Source organism: Ovis canadensis, chromosome 8 (genome assembly GCF_042477335.2).
Source record: "Ovis canadensis isolate MfBH-ARS-UI-01 breed Bighorn chromosome 8, ARS-UI_OviCan_v2, whole genome shotgun sequence".
Taxonomy (NCBI): domain Eukaryota; kingdom Metazoa; phylum Chordata; class Mammalia; order Artiodactyla; family Bovidae; genus Ovis; species Ovis canadensis.
Genome location: NC_091252.1, coordinates 81,667,806 through 81,689,739, shown reverse-complemented (window position 1 = coordinate 81,689,739; position 21,934 = coordinate 81,667,806). Strand labels below are relative to the sequence as shown.

General features: G+C 39.9%; 1 protein-coding gene across 2 annotated transcripts in view; it reads right to left on the bottom strand.

Annotated features, from left to right (window-relative positions):
• The window catches only part of GRM1 (glutamate metabotropic receptor 1), a 438,224-nt gene that overhangs the window by 99,404 nt on the left and 316,886 nt on the right, over positions 1-21,934 (bottom strand). For both annotated transcript variants that reach the window (XM_069598640.1, XM_069598642.1), the window contains exon 3: positions 12,585-12,820. In XM_069598640.1, the coding sequence (XP_069454741.1) occupies positions 12,585-12,820 (236 nt within the window). The remainder of the gene's footprint in view (positions 1-12,584; positions 12,821-21,934) is intronic.

Sequence of the window (21,934 nt, the reverse complement as noted above, 5' to 3'; positions counted from 1 at the left end):
TCAACAGTATGCAAACCAAGAACTTTGACATATACAACCTGGATTTAGAAAAGGCAGAGGAACCAGAGATCAAATTGCTACCATCCATTGGATCATAGAAAAAGCAAGGGAATACCAGAGAAAGTAACATCTACTTCTGTTCCATTGACTGTGCTAAATCCTTTGTGTGGATTACAACAAACTGTGGAAAATTCTTAAAGTATAGGAATACCAGCCCATCTTCCCTGCCTTATTGAGAAAACTATATGCAGGTCAAGAAACAACAGTCAGAACCAAAGATGGAACAATGGACTAGCTCAAAATTAGGAAAGGAGTATATCAAGTCTGTATATTGTCACCCTGCTTATTTAACTTATATGCTGAGAGCATCATGTTAAATACTGGGCTGGATGAAGGACAAGCTGAAATCAAGATTAGTGAAAGTGAAGTCACTCAGTCGCGTCTGACTCTTTGCGACCCCGTGGACTGTAGCCCACCAGGCTCTTCCATCCATGGGATTCTCCAGGCAAGAATACTGGAGTGGGTTGCCATTTCCTTCTCCAGGGGATCTTGCTGACCCAGGGATTGAACCCAGGTCTCCTGCATTGCAGGCAGATACTTTAACCTCTGGGCTACATTTAACTTATATGCCGAAGCATCATGTTAACTACTGGGCTGGATGAAGGACAAGCTGAAATCAAGATTGCCAGGACAAATATCAACAACCTCAGATATCACACTGTAATGTTGTAAAACGACAGAATGATCTCTGATCGTTTCCAAGGCAAACCATTCAATATCACAGTGATCCAAGCCTACGCCCCAACCAGTAACACTGAAGAAGCTGAAGTTGAACGGTTCTATGAAGACCTACAAGACCTTTTAGAACTAACACCCAAAAAAGATGTCCTTTTCATTATAGGGGACTGGATGCAAAAGTAGGAAGTCAAGAAACACCTGGAGTAACAGGCAAATTTGGCGTTGGAGTACAGAATGAAGCAGGGCAAAGGCTAATAGAGTTTTGCCAAGAGAACACACTGGTCGTAGCAAACACCCTCTTCCAACAACACAAGAGAAGACTCTACACATGAACTTCACCAGATGGTCAACACTGAAATCAGATTGATTATATTCTTGCAGCCAAAGATGGAGAAGCTCTATATAGTCAGCAAAAACAAGACCAGGAGCTGACTGTGGCTCAGATCATGAACTCCTTATCACCAAATTCAGACTTAAATTGAAGAAAGTAGGGAAACCACTAGACCATTCAGGTATGACCTAAATCAAATCCCTTATGATTATACAGTGGAAGTGAGAAATAGATTTAAGGGACTAGATCTGATAGATAGAGTGCCTGATGAACTATGGACAGATGTTCATGACATTGTACAGGAGACAGGGATCAAGACCATCCCCATGGAAAAGAAATGCAAAAAAGCAAAATGGCTGTCTGAGGAGGCCTTAAAAATAGCTATGAAAACTCAGCAGTGGCCACAGGACTGGAAAAGGTCAGTTTTCATTCCAATCCCAAAGAAAGGCAATGCCAAAGAATGCTCAAACTACTGCACAATTGCACTCATCTCACACGCTAGTAAAGTAATGCTCAAAATTCCCCAAGCCAGGCTTCAGCAATACGTGAACCATGAACTTCCAGATGTTCAAGATGGTTTTATTTTATTTATTTATTTATTATTTTTTTAATTTTTTAATTTTACTTTACAATACTGTGTTGGTTTAGAAAAGGCAGAGGAACCAGGGATCAAATTGCCAACATCCGTTGGATCATTGAAAAAGCAAGAGAGTTCCAGAAAAACGTCTAGTTCTGCTTTATTGACTATGCCAAAGCCTTTGACTATGTGGATCATAATCAACTGAGGAAAATTCTGAAAGAGATGGGAATACCAGACCACCTGACCTGACTCTTGAGAAACCTATATGCAGGTCAGGAAGCAACAGTTAGAACTGGACATGGAAAAACAAACTGGTGCCAAATAGGAAAAGGAGTATGTCAAGGCTGTATACTGTCACCCTGCTTATTTAACTTATATGCAGAGTACATCACAAGCAACGCTGGGCTGGAAGAAGCACAAGCTGGAATCAAGAATGCCAGGAGAAATATCAATAGTCTCAGATATGCAGGTCACACCACCCTTATAGCAGAAAGTGAAGAGGAACTAAAAAGCCTCTTGATGAAAGTGAAAGTGGAGAGTGAAAAAGTTGGCTTAAAGCTCAACATTCAGAAAACAAAGATCATGGCATCTGGTCCCATCACTTCACGGGAAATAGATGGGGAAACAGTGGAAATAGTGTCAGACTTTATTTTTGGGGGCTCCAAAATCACTGCAGATGGTGATTGCAGCCATGAAATTAAAAGATGCTTACTCCTTGGAAGGAAAGTTATGACCAACCTAGACAGCATATTTAAAAGCAGAGACATTACTTTGTCAGCAAAGGTCCATCTAGTCAAGGCTATGGTTTTTCCAGTGGTCATGTATGGATGTGAGAGTTGGACTGTGAAGAATGCTGAGTGCCGAAGAATTGATGCCTTTGAAATTGAGTGGTTCTAGGAAGACCTACAGTTTATTGTGATCCACACAGTCAAAGGCTTTGGCATAGTCAATAAAGCAGAAATAGATGTTTTTCTGGAACTCTCTTGCTTTTTCCATGATCCAGTGGATGTTGGCAATTTGGTCTCTGGTTCCTCTGCCTTTTCTAAAACCAGCTTGAGCATCTGGAAGTTCACAGTTCATGTATTCCTAAAGACTGGCTTGGAGAATTTTGAGCATTACTTTACTAGCGTGTGAGAAGAGTGCAATTGTGTGGTAGTCTGAGCATTCTTTGGCATTGCCTTTCTTTGGGATTGGAATGAAAACTGACCTTTTCCAGCCCTGTGGCCGCTGCTGAGTTTTCCAAATAGGCTGGCATATTGAGTGTAACACTTTCACAGCGTCATCTTTCAGGATTCGATATAGGTCAACTGGAATTCCATCACCTCCACTAGCTTTGTTGGTAGTGATGCTTTCTAGGTCCACTTGACTTCACATTCCAGGATGTCTGGCTCTAGGTGAGTGATCACAGCATCGTGATTATCTGGGTCATGAAGATCTTTTTTGTACAGTTTTTCTGTGTATTCTTGCCACCTCTTCTTAATATCTTCTTCTTCTGTTAGGTCCATACCATTTCTGCCCTTTATCGAGCCCATCTTTGCATGAAATGTTCCCTTGGTATCTCTAATTTTCTTGAAGAGATCTCTAGTCTTCCCCATTCTGTTCTTTTCCTTTATTTCTTTGCACTGATCACTGAGGAAGGCTTTCTTATCTCTTCTTGTTATTCTTTGGAACTCTGCATTCAGATGCTTATATCTTTCCTTTTCTCCTTTGCTTTTCGCTTCTCTTCTTTTCACAGCTATTTGTAAGGCCTCCTCAGACAGCCATTTTGCTTTTGTGCATTTCTTTTCCATGGGGATGGTCTTGATCCCTGTCTCCTGTACAGTGTCACAAACCTCAGTCCATTGTTCATCAGGCACTCTATCTATCAGATCTAGTCCCTTAAATCTATTTCTCACTTCCGCTGTATAATCACAATAAACTGTGGAAAATTCTGAAAGAGATGGGAATACCAGACCACCTGATGTGACTCCTGAGAAATCTGTATTCACGTCAAGATGCAACAGTTAGAACTGGACATGGAACAACAGACTAGTTCCAAATTGTGAAAGGAGTATGTCAAGGCTGAATATTGTCACCCTGCATATTTAACCTATATTCAGAGTACATCATGCAAAATGCTGGGTGGATGAAACACAAGCTGAAATCAAGATTGCCAGGAGAAATATCAATAACCTCAGATATGCAGATGACAGCACCCTTATGGCCGAAAGTAAAGAGGAACCAAAGAACCTCTTGATGAAAGTGAAAGAGGAGAGTAAAAAAGTTGGCTTAAAACTCAACATTCAGAATACTAAGTTCATGGCATCTGATCCCATTGCTTAATGACAAATAGATGGGAAAACAATGGAAACAGAGACTTTATTTTGCGGGGGCTCCAAAATCACTGTAGCTGGTGACATCAGCCATGAAATTAAAAGACCTTTTTGCATTGGAAGAAAATTATGACCAAATTAGATAGCATATTAAAAAGCAGAGACATTACTTTGCCAACAAAGTCCATCTAGTCAAAGCAATGGTTTTTTCAGCAGTCATGTATAGTTGTGAGAGTTGGACTATAAAGAAAGCTGAGCACTGAAGAATTGATGCTTTTGAACTGTGATATTGGAGAAGACTCTTGAGAATCCCTTGAACAGCAAGGCGATCCTACCAATCCATCCTAAAGGGGATCAGTCCTGAATATTCATTGGAAGAACTGATGCTGAAGCTGAAACTCCAATACTTTGGTCACCTTATGTGAAGAACTGACTCAACTGAAAAGACCCTGATGCTGGGAAAGATTGAAGGTAGGAGGAGAAGGGGACAACAGAGGATGAGATGCTTGGGTGGCATCACCAACTTAATGAACATGAATTTGAGTAAGCTCCAGGAGCTGGTGATGGACAGAGAAGCCTGGCATTTTGCAGTCCACCGGGTCCCAAAGATTTGGACATGACTGAGTGACTGAACTGAATGTTATATCAACAACCATAGATAATACTCTAATGGCAGAAAGTGAAGAGGAAGTAAAGAGCCCCTTGAAGAAAGTGAAAGAGGGGAGTGAAAAAGCTGGCTTAAGATTCAACATTCATAAAATGAAGATCATGGCATCCAGACCCATCACTTCATGGCAGATAGGTGAAAACTGGAAACAGTGACAGATTTAATTTTCTTGGGTTCCAAAATCACTGCAGATGGTGACTTAAGCCACAAAATTTTAAGATGCTTGCTCCTTGGAAGAAAAGCTATGACAAACTTTAACAGCATATTAGAAAACATAGGCATCATTTTGCCAACAAAGGTCTGTACAGTTTCCAGTAGTCATGTACAGATGTGAGAGCTGGCCCATAAAGAAGGTTGGGCACCAAAGAATTGATGCTTCTCAAATGTGGTGTTGGAGAAAACTCTTGAGAGTCCCTTGGACAGAAAGGATACCAAACCAGTCAATCCTGAAGGAAATCAACTGTGAATATTCATTTTAAGGACTGATGCTGAAGCTAACTGAAGCTCTATCCTTGTCCATCAGATGCGAAGAGCCGACTCATTGGAAGGACTTTGATGCTGGGAAAGATTGAGGGCAGGAGAAGAAGCGGGCAATAGAGAATGAGATGTTTGGATGGCATCACTGACTCAATGGATGTGAGTTTGAGCAAACTCTAGGAGATAGTGCATGACAGGGAAGCCTGGTATGTTGCATCCATGGGATTACAAAGAGTTGGACATGACTTGGCAACTGAACAACATCAACTAAAATTTTAAAAAGAAAGGAAATAGGCAGACAAAGACTATGCTTATAGTACAAGATTATTTTCAGAACTTCATCTATGTGTAATAATGAATGAGATATGCCTGAGTCATTCTAATATCCAGATGCAAAACAAGATCATTTTATTTTCATTCTTCCAACCAAAAGATATAAATACATGTGCTATGGACTGAATGTCTGTTTCTCCTCAAAATTCTTAGATTTAAACCCTGATTTCCAATATGATGGCATTAGTATTTGGAGAGAGGGATCTGGGGAGATAATTAGATCTTGGGTGTGATGTCCTTGTGATATGACTAGTACCCTTCTGAGAAAAGGCCTTGCTTCCTGTCTCTGTTCTTCAGGGAAACCAAGAAAAAACCTTCACAAGAAACTGATCATCTTGGCACACAGATTTCTCAGTTTCTAGCCTCCAGAACTATGAGGAAAAAAAAAATGCTTTCTGTCTTAAGGCACCCAGTCTGTGGTAATTTGTTATAACAATTGGAAAGGACAAAGAACATCTAAGACTTTTGAAACATATTTCCATAAGGCAACTACTACCTGCACAGTCCAAGAATCTATGACTGTTTTGTTTTAAGGGTGTTTATTTGGCTTAGCTGTAACTGTGCCCCATTTGTCAGCACTGTCTGTAAACTGAATTCCTAAGTAGAGAATAAGTTTACTGCCTTGGATCAGGGGGCTTTGAAATCTTCATTGCATTATCTACAAAAATAGCTTTGTAGATAATAGTTTAGCTTTGTTCCATGAGATACAGAGCACAATATTGTACTATTCTTCTTACAGTAGGGTAAGACAGAATTGTAGCATTGGTTTGAGAAGTTCTGCTCCTCAGTTTAATTAACCCAACTATTGCTCCATGTGAAGTTCACGGAATATAAGGCAATGGAGAACCTTTATCGGTTATCTATGGCCACAATAATGCTGCATAGCAAACTAGCCCAAGGCTCAGTCGCTTAAAACAACAATATTTATTTAGTTCATGAGTCTGGGGGTCACCTGGGGTGTTCTGCTGCTCTGGGTTGTACATGACTCATCTCAGCTGGGGGCTTTTCATGTGTAGACAGTAAGCTAATGGCTTGGCTGGGAATTGGCTTATCCAGTATGACCTCAATAGAGAAGTTATCCTATTTCTACTCCATGTTCTCTCCTATCTTCTAGAAGGCTAACTTGGGCTTGTACATTCGGCTGAGGGAGTACTCCAAGCAGGAGAATGGGAGTAGGTCAAGCCTCTTGAGACCTAGATTTGGAACTAAGAAGCTGTGAGGTCAATCTAGATTCACAAGGTCATGGATAAAGGCTAATGATATCCTCCAGGAGTGGGTATTGATATTTGGGCCAAACTCACAAAAGGCAAAAATAAGTTGTTACGTGTCCTACTGGGCTGAAAGGAATTGGAACTTATTTCAGTTCATAGATCATCTTAATCTGAATCAAATAGTAATGAGCCAATTTCATACAAACTTACATAATAAGTTAACTCAAAATAGAAAGTTCATAAAGTGTAAAACCTGGTGAGGCAAATAGTTTATAAAAATTAGTAACCAATCTAGAAATTGTGAATGGCAGTCTCCAAGTTCCTGGGCAAGAATACACAGGTTCAGAAGCCTTGAAATTTTGTTATATCAGACTGTCATTAACTGACTAGTCTCCAGTTGTTGGTAAGCATTACAGATGTCTTTCATTATGTTTTGGATAATAACCAAGTACAAGGATATACTAGCTTTAAAAAGCATTGTGACCATCTGTTCTTGATTGGTACAAAGAATAAGAAGAGAAAGTAAAATTTTGGCTATAAATACACTAGATTATTAAAAAAGCTGATGGCAACATAGTGAAACCAATATATTCATACAGTTAATATACTGTTAGCCACAGTAAATCTTAATATTGCCATATTTCAAGATAATGATAATATTTGTTTTCAAGGAAACTCCAAACTATCACGTTCTTAGACCAATAATTATATATTCAGAAATCTACAGTAAGGGAACAATCCAAAGATAGTAACAACAACAAACATGAAAACTTTCTGTACCACACTGAGTTGATTTTTTTATAAGAAGGAAAATTGGAAGTGACCTAAAGACTCAACTATGTGAGAATGGCTAAGTAATTACAGTATAATCATTGAATAGAATATTATGGAGCTATTAAAATGGTGGTTATAAAGGCCACACAGCAACATCAAAAAAGTAAAGCATGATCCTAAGTAAATAAAGATACAGAATTATACACACACTATGAGTATAATTATGCAAAACAAAATGTGCTGGTAGGAGTTGCCTTTTGGAATTCCTTATTTTAGAAAGGCTTATAAATGTTCATGTCTTTTGATTGAGTAATTCAACTTCTGGAAATGTATCCAAGAAAATTATCTGATATGCAAAAAGGAAAAATTTAGAAGAACTTGTATTGCATCATTGCAGTTTTAGTTTCAATTGTGAAGATATGAAAAAGAAATGATTTTAAACAAATTATAGCTCATTTGTTTGCAGAATGTTATATAACCATTAAGAATGAAAGAATTTAATGACAAAGAGAACTTTGTAAATTTTTTTAAAGTTTGCATTCATTTTTAAAAGCAATATATAACAAAAATTTAACAGTGTATTTAGTAGAAATACATCAAATATTTAACAGTAATTAACAACGGCTATATAAAAGCAACTTTTTAATGCTTTTTATGTTTATTATGCTTTTATATATTGTCAATTTGCCTATACTAAGCATAGTAGTATGTACTGCTTTGGTGATCAGAAAAAAGCATAAAAGCCTACATAGAACAAAATAAACAAAAGAAATATTGGATTGGCCCAGAAGTTCATTTGCAGGAAAACCTGAATGAACTTCTGGGCTAATCCTATATATATATTGGCACTGTGTAAGAGTAACTAATTAAGGGTTGTGTGCTTGTTTTTTCTAGTTTACATATCCTGAAATGTAGTTATATTAAATGTGTAATTTCAAAAACTGTATATATTAATGAAATGACCCATGCCATAACTTATTTGTTATACGGTAAGACATGACAGTAATGATAAGTCTTTACATTTATGTAATGATTTACAAGTTGCAAAATATCTCACTTACATTATTCCATTCAATTCTCACACCTGTGTGAAGTAGAAATTGTTACCATGTTCCAGTTGTAGAAATTTAGACTCAGAGGTTAAGAGAGGTCCTCCAAGTCACATGGCAGATGCCTGACTGAACCAGTGTTGGACTCAATGGTTTAACTTCCAAGTGCTCTCTCAGCTTCCATGGAATCATTTTAGTACTTCTTATGGGGAATGATAAAGCACTTTCACTGCCAACACCACACAAATGCTGCAGGCAACTAAGACACTTACTGGAAGACAGTGATGTTGATTTGCTTTGTACCTACTTTTTCCACTGTCCTGCAATGATTACTTTTTTAGAAATTAGACTTTGATGTTTCAGTTAGCGCTTTTCCAACACATCTCAAATCCCTTGATATACTCAACTAATTAAGCAGTGATGTAGCCCTTGCATGAAGTACTTTTTAATTAGCTACAGTGATTCCCAAATTATTCAGCTCCAGTTCAGGACCCTTAATATTCAAACTGACAATCCAGCGCATGTAAACTCTTTATTTAAACAGTGATATCTGAAATGAAGCTCAATAAAGGTTTCTATGGAAACTAACTTCAATATCAAAACTTTCCAAAACATCAAAATGACCCAATTAGAAGTGGTAAAAATAAATGACAGAAAGTGTAGTTATGAATAGTATGGAAAGGTTACTTCTAATTCTTTACATTAATTTTCATAAGTCTGCCTGCATATTGATTAGAAGACTATGCAATTCATTAGATATTTAAGAATATCAAGTAGATAAGAATGTTACATGAAGTGTAATTTGATCTTGCTCTGCAATAAAATTGAAGTCAATTTCATATGGAGATTAAAACTGAAGAGTTAGTTTACATGACTGTGTACATATGAAGATATAGATAAACACTATTAAAGATAAAAGTCTGGGATTTTTGCAGAAGAAAAGATGAATACTTTTATGAATTATTTCCAAGTAGAAAAGTTAATAAGCCCTTTGTCATCCTTACAACTAAGAACAAAGGAAAATATTTGCTGAACTTGACTCCGGAATGAAATCCAAATAAAAGCATATTCATTAATTTTTGTAATCACATAAGAAGCTCTTAAAAGAGGTTTTGTGAGTCAAGCATAATATGAGAACAATTCATGAATGTACCATTTTTTTCCTGCTATGAATGTTCAGTTCAGTTCAGTCAGTCATGTCCGACTCTTTGAGACCCCATGAACTGAAGCATGCCAGGCCTCCCTGTCCATCACCAACTCCCAGAGTTCACTCAGACTCATATCCATCGAGTCGGTGATGCCATCCAGCCATCTCATCCTCTGTCGTCCCCTTCTCCTCCTGCCCCCAGTCCCTCCCAGCATCAGAGTCTTTTCCAATGAGTCAGCTCTTCGCATGAGGTGGCCAAAGTACTGGAGTTTCAGCTTTAGCATCATTCCTTCCAAAGAACACCCAGGACTGATCTCCTTTAGAATGGACTGGTTGGATCTCCTTGCAGTCCAAGGGACTCTCAAGAGTATTTTCCAACACCACAATTCAAAAGCATCATTCTTCAGTGCTCAGCTTTCTTCACAGTCCAATTCTCACGTGACCACTGGAAAAATCATAGCCTTGACTAGATGGATCTTTGTTGGCAAAGTAATGTCTCTGCTTTTCAATATGCTATCTAGGTTGGTCATAACTTTCCTTCCAAGGAATAAGCATCTTTTAATTTCATGGCTGCAATCACCATCTGCAGTGATTTTGGAGGCCAAAAAATTAAAGTCTGACACTGTTTCCACTGTTTCCCCATCTATTTGCCATGAAGTGATGGGACCAGATGCCATGATCTTCATTTTCTGAATGTTGAGCTTTAAGCCAACTTTTTCACTCTCCTCTTTCACTTTCATCAAAAGGCTTTTTAGTTCCTCTTCATTTTCTGCCCAAGTTTAGATATTAACCTTGATATTTGCATGTAATGTGACAAATGAAAACCTGAAGTATTATTGTACACAGCTGTAGAGTTCTAACTTTTATTTCAAAAGCTTAAGTCACAAGATATTTCCCTGGGAATTCCTAAATAAAGACATCCACACATATTTAAAAAGTAATATTCTGAACTTTACTAATTAAACAAAATATCACAGTGACATATATAATTGTATCACTAATAGGTTCTCAAATTTAACTCATCTGAAATTTATCTCCTGATCCTGAAAACCTACTTTTCCTGGATTCTTCCTCATCTCAGTCAACAGTGACACTATCTTTTCAGTTGCTCAGACCAGTCTTTCTTCACAATTCTGTCAGCAAATGCCCTTAGCTCTCATTGAAAAGGGTTTCAGAATCAATCATCTCTCTCCATCTTGCTTGCCACAATCATGGCCCAATCCACCACGCTCTCACCAGCATTATTATAGCAACCTCCTCACTGCTCTGCTTCCCTTTTGTCAAAACTGAAAAACTGCAGCAAGTAATTCTGTTCAGAAAAAATAAGACTGATCCCGTCTGTTGTGCTCAGACTTCCCAGTGGCTTCCTATCACACTCAGAACAAAGGCACAGTGAAGTCCTGTGGGACTGTTTCCCCATGTGCCTCCCCTACTTACCTCCTGTTATTCTAGGAACTCACTGGCTCTGGCAGCCTGAGTTCCATACTGTTCTCTCACTAAACCAGGCATTCCAGTGCCTCTATTTATTTGCTATTCCCTCTGCTTGGAATGCCCTTCCCAGGTGTTTGCACAGCTCACTCTCACGTCTTTTTGGCTGCACCACATGACACGTGGGATCTTAGTTCATGGGCCAGGGATTGAACCTGTGCTCCCTGCACTAGATGTACTGAAAGCCCAGAGTCTTAACCACTGCAGCTGGTGCACTGATTTTTTTTAATTGGGGTATATTTGCTTCACAATATTGTGTTAGTTTCTATTGTACAAGGAAGTGAATCAACTATACATACACGTAAACTTCTCTCTTGGACCTCCCTCCCACCCTTCCCATCCCACCCATCTAAGTCACCAAAGAGCACTGAGCTATACAGCAGCTTTCCCACTAGCTATCTATCTTACTCATGGTAGTATATATACATGTTAATTTCAATCTCCCAGTTTATCCCACCCCATTCCCCCCCAAACCATCCACATGCCCACTTTCTACATCTGTGTTTCTATTCTTGCCCTGCAAATATGTTCATCTGTATCATCTTTCTAGATTTTACATATATGCATTAATATACGATATTTGTTTTTCTCGATGAAATTGGGTCACTTGTAGAGATGCGGATGAACCTAGAGATTGTCATACAGAGTGAGGTTCTAGACATTTCTAAATAAAATCTTTTCAGCCCATGTCCCATCACTGTGCTACAATCCAAATTTGGTCATAGATAGTCTTAAATTCTCTGGTACTTCCTGGTGGCAGAGAGAAGGGAGACATGCTGTGGAGTTCATCAAGCTCTGAAAGATCTTAGCAATGCCCTGCCCTTCTTGGGCATCCTCTAGTGATCAGTGCATGGGGGGAGTGGTGTCAGTTCCACTGAGAACCATCATTACATGAATTTCAAAATATGAATGTTATTAATGTCAGAAATAATTTGTGTAGTTAGCCGTATTCTTAGATAATTACCAAGATGAAATTACAGACTTTTCCATCTGTAAAACAGAGGAAAGTACTGAGGTTTTTGGTCACCTGTGCACATAAACACCCATGTTGGTGATGTGACCCTGGGTGGCATCTTATCTTCTTTTGGCTTTCATATCAAAGCAAAGTCATAAAGAAGAAAAAGAGATCAAACCAGTCTGCTTACTGATGTCTGTGGGTTACTATCTCCTAAGCATGCCTACAATAAATCTCTTTCCTCTGGCCTGAATACTAAATACTTGAATTCTCAGTTTGCTTTTCCTTTATTTATTATTTCTTATACATTGTCCCACCAGAGATCAAAGCAGTCTCCATGTTTCCAGAATATGGAAACATGAATCCTTGGGGGAACATACACTTCTTCCTCATTATAACTATTTTATAAAATAAATTGGAAATTTAGTCTTTGTATCGCCAGCCTTAGCACCTTCTATATTCATTGAACAAGCTGGAGGAAATGACCAAAATGTGAGCTGTGATTTTGTGAAGATGAGTTACCTGTGCAGATTCTTTTAAAGTTGGGGTTTTCCAGAATGTGTCCTGGTAGGCGGCACTGGAACCGATGTTGCCAGAACTCAGGGAACCAGGGATTCCTTGTATTAGTGTCCAGCCTCAGTTTCAGGAAATAATCATCAAATGACCTGACCTCTGGAGACTGCAGCTTTATCGTGATTCCCCCGTTGGCTTCCACCTCATAACCTTCAATGACTTCATCTCTGTCTGCCCATCCATCACTAAAAAAATGTGGGGATTGGGGTGGGGAGAGAGAAAGACAAAAGTCTCACAAATAGAGCTCTGAGTTATGCATGAAAGAAGCAGTTCAGCAAGATTGAAAGTTTTTTTAAGTCAATATTGTTATCCATCGATCACTTTTTTTGTAGAGAGTGGAAAATTGTAGAATCATCACATCTTGCTTGTTTTTCACAACAGTGAAAGTGATGATGAAGATGATGACAGTAACAATCATAAGAACTAACCATTGAGGGTGTATTAGACATCATATTCTGTGCTACTCACTTTTACTGAGTCAGATGTTCAACAAATAGCTGAAGTCCTGGTGAATCCTGGATATGGGTCCAGGCAGTCTGACTCCCAAGCCCATTGCTGTTTACAACTAGACCACAAAGCCCTTTGGGTGCTCTTCAAACCAGAAGAAAATAAAACCCAGGTACTTAGGTCTTCTCGAAAAGAGCTAAGGTTTCAAGGTTGTGATCAAGACTATTATATGAATTACATTATATGTGGTAGAAAATTAATTTAGCTCAGAAGCACGACAACCATAGATTTTGCTCCTGGATATTGTTAAAATTTGCTTCTCTTAGAAGTGACCAGATTTTTTTTCCCCTAAGTGAAGTTACTTAGTGAAGTCACTCAGTCATGTCTGACTCTTTGTGACCCCGTGGACTGTAGCCTACCAAGCTCCTCTGTCCATGGGATTCTCCAGGCAAGAATACTGGAGTGGGTTGCCATTTCCTTCTCCAGGGGATCTTCCCGACCCAGGGATCGAACCCGGGTTTCCCGCATTGGAGGCAGACGCTTTAATCTCTGAGCTACCAGGGAATTTCAAATTAGCAGCATTAAGAGAAAACAATCTAGTTCCACAAAATAAAAATAATCTTCCTACTTACTAAATGAGAGTTCACTGACACTTCATCCGTATGTTTAAATCTTTAAAGTTTGTTCACTTTCTAGGACATTCACATCTCCCATGATTGATGTTCCTGCAGTTTAACTCAAGTGTACATTTGAGCCAGATCAAACCTCATGTGAGTGGCTGTGATCCCTTCCCAAGAACAGGTAAAAAAAAAAAAAATGCATTAGATAGACTTAAACAGGCAAAGAACAGCTTATAAAAGACTATCTCAATAGGCCAAAAATACTGAACTCAATTCTACTGAAACACAACCTAGAAGGGTTTCTAAGAGTGAGTATGAGAACATTTCATGCAAAGATGGGCTCGATAAAGGACAGAAATTGTATGGACCGAACAGAAGCAGAAGATATTAAGAAGAGGTGGCAAGATTACACAGAACTATACAAAAAAGATCTTCATGATCAAGATAATCATGATGGTGATCACTCACCTAGAGCCAGACATCCTGGAATGTGAAGTCAAGTGGGCCTTAGAAAGCATCACTACGAACAAAGCTGGTGGAGATGATGGAATTCCAGTTGAGTTCTCTCAAATCCTGAAAGATGATGCTGTGAAAGTGCTGCACTCAATATGCCAGCACATTTGGAAAGCTCAGCAGTGGCCACAGGACTGGAAAGGGTCAGTTTTCATTCCAATCCCAAAGAAAGGCAATGCCAAAGAATGCTCAAACTACCGCACAATTGCACTTATTTCACATGCTAGTAAAGTAATGCTCAAAATTCTTCAAGCCAAGCTTCAGCAATATGTGAACTGTGAACTTCGGGTGTTCAAGCTGGTTTTAGTAAAGGCAGAGGAACCAGAGATCAAATTGCCAACATCCACTGGATCATCAAAAAACCAAGAGAGTTCCAGAAAAACATCTATATCTGCTTTATTGACTATACCAAAGCCTTTTACTGTGTGGATCACAATCAACTATGGAAAATTCTGAAAGAGATGGGAATACCAGACCACCTGAACTGACTCTTGAGAAACCTATATGCAGATCAGGAAGCAACAGTTAGAAATGGACATGAAACAACAGACTGGTGCCAAATAGGAAAAGGAGTGCATCAAGGCTGTATACTGTCACCTTGCTTATTTAACTTATATGCAGAGTACATCATGAGAAACACTGGGCTGGAAGAAGCCAAGCTGGATTCAAGATTGCTGGGAAAAATATCAATAACCTCAGATATGCAGATGACACCATGCTTGTGGCAGAAAGTGAAGAGGAACTAAAAAGCCTCCTGATGAAAGTGAAAGTAGAGAGTGAAAAAGTTGGCTTACAGCTCAACATTCAGAAAACAAAGATTATAGCATCTGGTCCCATCACTTCATGGTAAATAAATGGGGAAACAGTGGAAACAGTGTCAGACTTTATTTTGGGGGGCTCCAAAATCACTGCAGATGGTGACTGCAGCCATGAAATTAAAAGACACTTACTCCTTGGAAGAAAAGTTATGACTAACCTAGATAGCATATTGAAAAGCAGAGACGTTACTTTGCCAACAAAGGTCCATCTAGTCAAGGCTATGGTTTTTCCAGTGGTCATGTATGGATGTGAGAGTTGGACTGTGAAGAAAGCTGAGTGCCAGAGAATTGTTGCTTTTGAACTGTGGTGTTGGAGAAGACTCTTGAGAGTCCCTTGGACTGCAAGGAGATCCAACCAGTCCATTCTAATGGAGTTCAGTCCTGGGTGTTCTTTGGAAGGAATGATGCTAAAGGTGAAACTCCAGTACTTTGGCCACCTCATGCGAAGAGCTGACTCATTGGAAAAGACCCTGATGTGGGAGGGATTGGGGGCAGGAGGAAAAGGGACGACAGAGGATGAGATGGCTAGATGGCATCACCGACTCAATGGACATGAGTCTGAGTGAACTCCAGGAGTTGGTGATGGACAGCGAGGCCTGGCATGCTGCGATTCATGGAGTCACAAAGAGTCGGACATGATCGAGTGACTGAACAGATGAGACTTCCCTGGTGGCTCAGTGGTCAAGAATCTGCTTTCAATATAGGAGACACAATAGACATGGGTTCTAACCCTGGGTTGGGATTATCCCCTGGAGAAGGAAATGGCAACCCACTCCAGTATTCTTGCCTGGAAAATTCCATGAACAGATGAGCCTGATTGGCTACAGTCCATAGGGTTGCAAAGAGTTAATCATGACTGAGCACACACACACACACACACACACACACACACACACACACGAGCTAGAGAAGAAGTGTTGGAGGACTCGGAGTGGAGCTTGGCTAATGTGATTAAACCATTTGCATTTGATAACTGTCACTTACCTAAATTAGGTTCCCATGTTTCCACGGAAACTGAGATAGGGGTCTGCTATCACTCTTAATAGCACTCTTAATAACTGGAAAAGGTCAGTTTTCATTTCAATCCCAAAGAAGGGCAATGCCAAAGAATGTCCAAACTATTGTACAATTGCACTCATTTCACATGCTAGCAAGGTAATGTTCAAAATCCTTCAAGTTAGCCTTCAACACTATGTGAACTGAAAACTTCCAGATAGAGAAGCTGGATTTGAAAACTTCCAGATAGACAAGCTGGATTTGGAAAAGGCAGAGGGACCAGAGGTCAAATTGCCAACATCCGTTGGATCATTGAGAAAGGAAGAGAATTTCAGAAAAACATCTACTTCTGCTTCATTGACTATGCTAAAGCCTTTGACTATGTGGATCACAACGAACTGTGGAAAATTCTCAGAGATGGGAATACCAGACCACCTGACCTGTCTCCTGTATGCAGGTCAAGAAGCAACAGTTAAAACTGGACATAGAACAATAGTCTGCTTCCATATTGGGAAAGGAGTTCATCAAGGCTGTATATAATCGCCCTGCTTAACTTCTATACAGAGTACAGCATGCAAAATGCCAGTCTGGATGAAGTACAAGCTGGAATCAAGATTGCTGGGAGAAATACTAATAACCTCAGATATGCAGATGACACTGCCCTTCTGGCAGAAAGTGAAAAAGAACTAAAGAGCCTCTTGATGAAAGTGAAAGAGGAGAGTGAAAATGTTGCCTTAAAAATCAACATTCAAAAAATGAAGATCATGGCATCTGGTCCCATCATTTCATGGCAAATAGATGGGGAAACTGGAAACAGTGACAGATATTATTTTCTTGGGCTCAAAAATCACTGTGGATGGTGAATGCAGCCGTGAAATTAAAGGATGCTTGCTCCTTGGAAGCAAAGCTATGAAAAACCTGACAGCGTATTAAAAAGCAGAGACATTATTTTGCCAACAAAGTTTCATCTAGTCAAAGCTATGGTTTTTCCAATAGTCATATATGGATGTCAGAGCTGGACTATAAAGAAAGCTGAATGCCCAAGAATTGATGCTTTCTAACTGTGGTATTGGAGAAGACTCTTGAGATTCCATGGACTGCAAACCAGTCAATCCTAAAGGATATCAACCCTGAGTATTCATTGGAAGGACTGATGCTGAAGCTCCAATACTTTGGCCACCTGATGCGAAGAGCTGACTCACCAGAAAAGACCCTGATGCTGGGAAAGATCAAAGGCAAAAGGAGAAGGGGATGACAGAGGATGAGATGGTTAGATGGTATCGTGAGTTGAGAAAACTCTGGGAGAAGGTGAAGGACAGGGAAGCCTGGTGTGCTGCAGTTCATGGGATTGTAAAGAGTCGGACACAACTGTGCAACTGAACAACGGCAACAACATCACCCTTAATCATCACATTTCAAAGGGATGGATCCTAGGTCACTGAGAAAAAATTTCTCTGTTGTAAAACTAGCCAGAGGTTGGGAGAAATTTTACATTTCAAAGGGACAGAGAAAGAATTGACACTGGCATGATTTTGAAAGTAAAAGCTCTGAGAAAAGGGAGCTTAAGGGTCTCAAAGTCAGGAAGAAATGTGTCTAAAGTCTAGTCAAGCTTTGAAGAACATTAAGAGTGTCTTGGTCAAGGAGTGGGTATATTCCTCTACCCATTGAGTGGTGCCCTGCAGTTTCTGGAACACAAATATTTAGTCTCTGCCAGAGAAAGTTTTGGTGTCAAACACGTATGACAGACTGTAGCTCACTCCTCTCCTTATTACCTGAGGCGTCCTCCACTTAGCTGAACTAATTGGTATAATTTCATTCCAGAATCTTACCAGTGAAACACATAGGAGCTGCATTTTCAACAGATCAAGGGTTGTAGAAGGTATAGTTGATTTAACATGATTCAAAACTAAAGGAATTTTGAAGTAAGGTATAGTCTAGTGAGTGATCACACCATAGTGATTATCTTGGTCTTGAAGATCTTTTTTGTACAGTTCTTCTGTGTATTCTTGCCACCTCTTCTTAATATCTTCTGCTTCTGTTAGGTCCATGCAATTTCTGTCCTTTATCGAGCCCATCTTTGCGTGAAATGTTCCCTTGGTATCTCTAATTTTCTTGAAGAGATCTCTAGTCTTTCCCATTCTGTTGTTTTCCTTTATTTCTTTGCATTGATTGCTGAGGAAGGCTTTCTTATCTCTTCTTGCTATTCTTTGCAACTCTGCATTCAGATGCTTATATCTTTCCTTTTCTCCTTTGCTTTTTGCTTTTCTTCTTTTCATAGCTATTTGTTTGTGGAAAATTCTGAAAGAGATGGGAATACCAGACCACCTGAACTGACTCCTGAGAAACCTATATGCAGGTCAGGAAGCAACAGTTAGAACTGGACATGGAACAACAGACTGGTTCCAAATAGGAAAAGGAGTACGTCAAGGCTGTATACTGTCACCCTGCTTATTTAACTTCTATGCAGAGTACATCATGAGAAACGCTGGGCTGGAAGAAGCCAAGCTGGATTCAAGATTGCTGGGAGAAATATCAATAACCTCAGATATGCAGATGACACCATGCTTGTGGCAGAAAGTGAAGAGGAACTAAAAAGCCTCCTGATGAAAGTGAAAGTGGAAAGTAAAAAGTTGGCTTAAAGCTCAACATTCATAAAACGAAGATCATGGCATCTGGTCCCATCCCTTCATGGCAAATAGATGGGGAAACAATGGAAACAGTGTCAGACTTTTTTTGGGGGGGTGGGCTCCAGAATCACTGCAGATGCTGACTGCAGCCATGAAATTAAAGGACGCTTACTCCTTGGAAGAAAAGTTATGACCAACCTAGATAGCATATCGTAAAGCAGAGACATTACTTTGCCAACAAAGGTCTGTCTAGTCAAGGCTATGGTTTTTCCTGTGATCATGTATGGATGTGAGAGTTGGACTGTGAAGAAAGCTGAGCACCGAAGAATTGTTGCTTTTGAACTGTGGTGTTGGAGAAGACTCTTGAGAGTCCCTTGGACTGCAAGGAGATCCAACCAGTCCATTCTAAAGGAGATCAGCCCTGGGATTTCTTTGGAAGGACTGATGCTAAAGCTGAAACTCCAATACTTTGGCCACCTCATGTGAAGAGTTGACTCATTGGAGAAGACTCTGATGCTGGGAGGGATTGAGGGCAGGAGGAGAAGGGGATGACAGAGGATGAGATGGCTGGATTGCATCACCGACTCAATGGATGTGAATTTGAGTGAACTCCGGGATTTGGTGATGGACAGGGAGGCCTGGCATGCTGCAGTTCATGGGGTCGCAAAGAGTTGGACATGACTGAGCGACTGAACTGAACTGAACAGATAGTCTAGTTAAACCAGAGAATGTCTATATGCATCTCATAAATCCACTAAAATACACACTGCAGTATTTTGCATGGATCTTTCTCTTTCTCCCCTTTCTCCCTTCTTCCCTTCTTCCCTCCTTTCTTTCCTTCCACATTTGCTTAGCACCTTCTATGTACCAGGTGCTCTGCTCTGCTCAGGATTCAGTTGAGAATGAGAAACGTGATTCTCTTCCTCCCTAGTGTTACAGAATTGGGGAAAACAGACATTAAACAAGACTTGCAAATACTGTGGAGGTAAAGAAGGAGAGTGAGTGAAGTGAAGTTGCTCAGTCATGTCTGACTCTTTGTGACCCCCATGGACTGTAGCCTACAAGGCTCCTCTGTCCATGGAATTTTCCAGGCAAGAGTACTGGAGTGGGTTGCCATCTCCTTCTCCAGGGGATCTTCCCAACCAAGGAATTGAATCCAAGTCTCCTGCATTGCAGGCAGACGCTTTACCATCTGAGCCATCAGGGAAGTCCCTGGTGAAGCGACTAGTAATTGGAGAAGGAAGGGCTTCAGGGCCCAATTAGTCTGGTGTGTATGTGAGTGTGGGTGAAGAGATAATTAGGGATGGCTTTCCTGAGCAAGTGATGTCTGAGCTGAGACCTAAAGGATGAGTAGGCATTAGTCAGGTCCAGATGGGAAGACAGTTCAGTAAAGAAAGTTCCTGAAAGGTTATCCAGCATACAGGAAAGACCAAGACTCATTCAAAGAATTTAGGGTCCATTCATTGGAGCATGGAAAAACATTAAGCAAGAGATGAGGATGTGGGCAAAATTCCATCCTAGGAATTGTTAGCCTGAGGACTACAGGAGGTCCTCAATGTATTGTAAAACTATTATTTAATGAGGTCATTTAGCTCTGCCCCTGGTGGTAAATGACCTGAATATTTTGGGGAACAAATCCTCAGAAAATGATTGCCAATCAAATAGACTAAAAGAGAAAAAAAGGCCCACTCTTCTATCTTTCCATATCCTCAAGTTAGAAAGCTTTGAACTAGTTTAATTATTTAGATTTATTCACATTTATATCATAACTACACCTATAGCAGTTTGAAGGTGAGAGCTATTGCTCATGTCATACTGTAAAGGAGGGTAAAGGTAAAACCAGTTTAGGCTTTCAAGAAATCCTGCCTATGAGTCTGTATTTAAAATCAAGATGACTTATTACTTGAAGGAAATAATTACTTTTTTTGATGTTAAGCTTAGGGATGAAGTCTGTTTCTCCTAAGTTTTAATATTATGTGAAACTTTTATGTGTGCTTATAGTCCAAACAGTAGAAGGCAATGGCAACCCACTCCAGTACTCTCGCCTGGAAAATCCCATGGACAGAGGAGCCTGGTAGGCTGCAGTCCATGGGGTTGCTAGGAGTCGGACATGACTGAGTGACTTCACATTCACTTTTGACTTTCATGCATTGGAGAAAGAAATGGCAACCCACTCCAGTGTTCTTGCCTGGAGAATCCCAGGGATGGGGGAGCCTGGTGGGCTGCCGTCTATGGGGTCACACAGAGTTGGACACGACTGAAGTGACTTAGCAGCAGTAGCAGCCTAGTCCAAACAAGAAACCTACAATTTTTAAAAGAATGAAATGAAATGAGCTTCCTCTAATATTTACTTGCGTTCTTAAAAAAAAAAAATCCTTAAGTTTGTAAAAGCAAGTAGCATGTGTTGGTGCTGGAAGCAGAGAAAGTGTAACCTCCTGACCTTTTATACATCAATACAGAGAAGGACTTCATAAGAGGAAACCTTTGTATATGAATATAGACAACCTGAAGTTGGGGAAACTTCAAGAGGTTTAGTGGGGAAATCCCTCCACCCCCTTTGCCATTGGACAAAGCCCTTTCCCGCTCCCTGTAGATGACCCCCTTCTAGAAATTAGAACTGGCATTAGATCCAAGAGGTCATAAAATCAAGGACAACCAAAACATGACAGAGAAAATATTCAAACTAAGATTAGTTGGTGAATATCCTTTGAGGTGTTAATTGCTAAAGTTTTGCATGAGGACTTAAATCTATCACAGGTGAGATGTAAAGGAATACTAACAAATAAAAAGTTACAGCAGAGCATCCTTAAAGCAACTCCTTGTTTGTACATATTTTAAACATTTCTTCTGTATACCACTTGTTAAATCCATTTACAGAGACTGTTGAAAAACTTTCATTGTTTAGGTGTAGTATTGGGATTTTTGATGGGGATATTGTTTTGGTGAATTCTCTGTGGAGCACACTTGAAAGCAGCGAGCCAGCAGCTCTCCTGATGCCTATTATCGATTTTTCTTTCCTTATTGATGCTGGTAGGGTGGTGGTGATGGTGGTGGTGGTGGTGATGCTGTAGACAGTGCTTGGCCACAGATGTCCTGTGGGCATCTGCTCAACCTCAGGTGTCTGGAGTGAATCTTGTCGTGCTGGGTGCTGATCATCCTCAGGCAGTGCTGAACTCTTATGAGGCACATTCACAGCCTCTGGTAGCTTCTGCTGCTCCGCTTGCCAGTTTTGACTTCATTTTCTATCTGGGGTCTGGAAATGGAACTGTGAATGTACA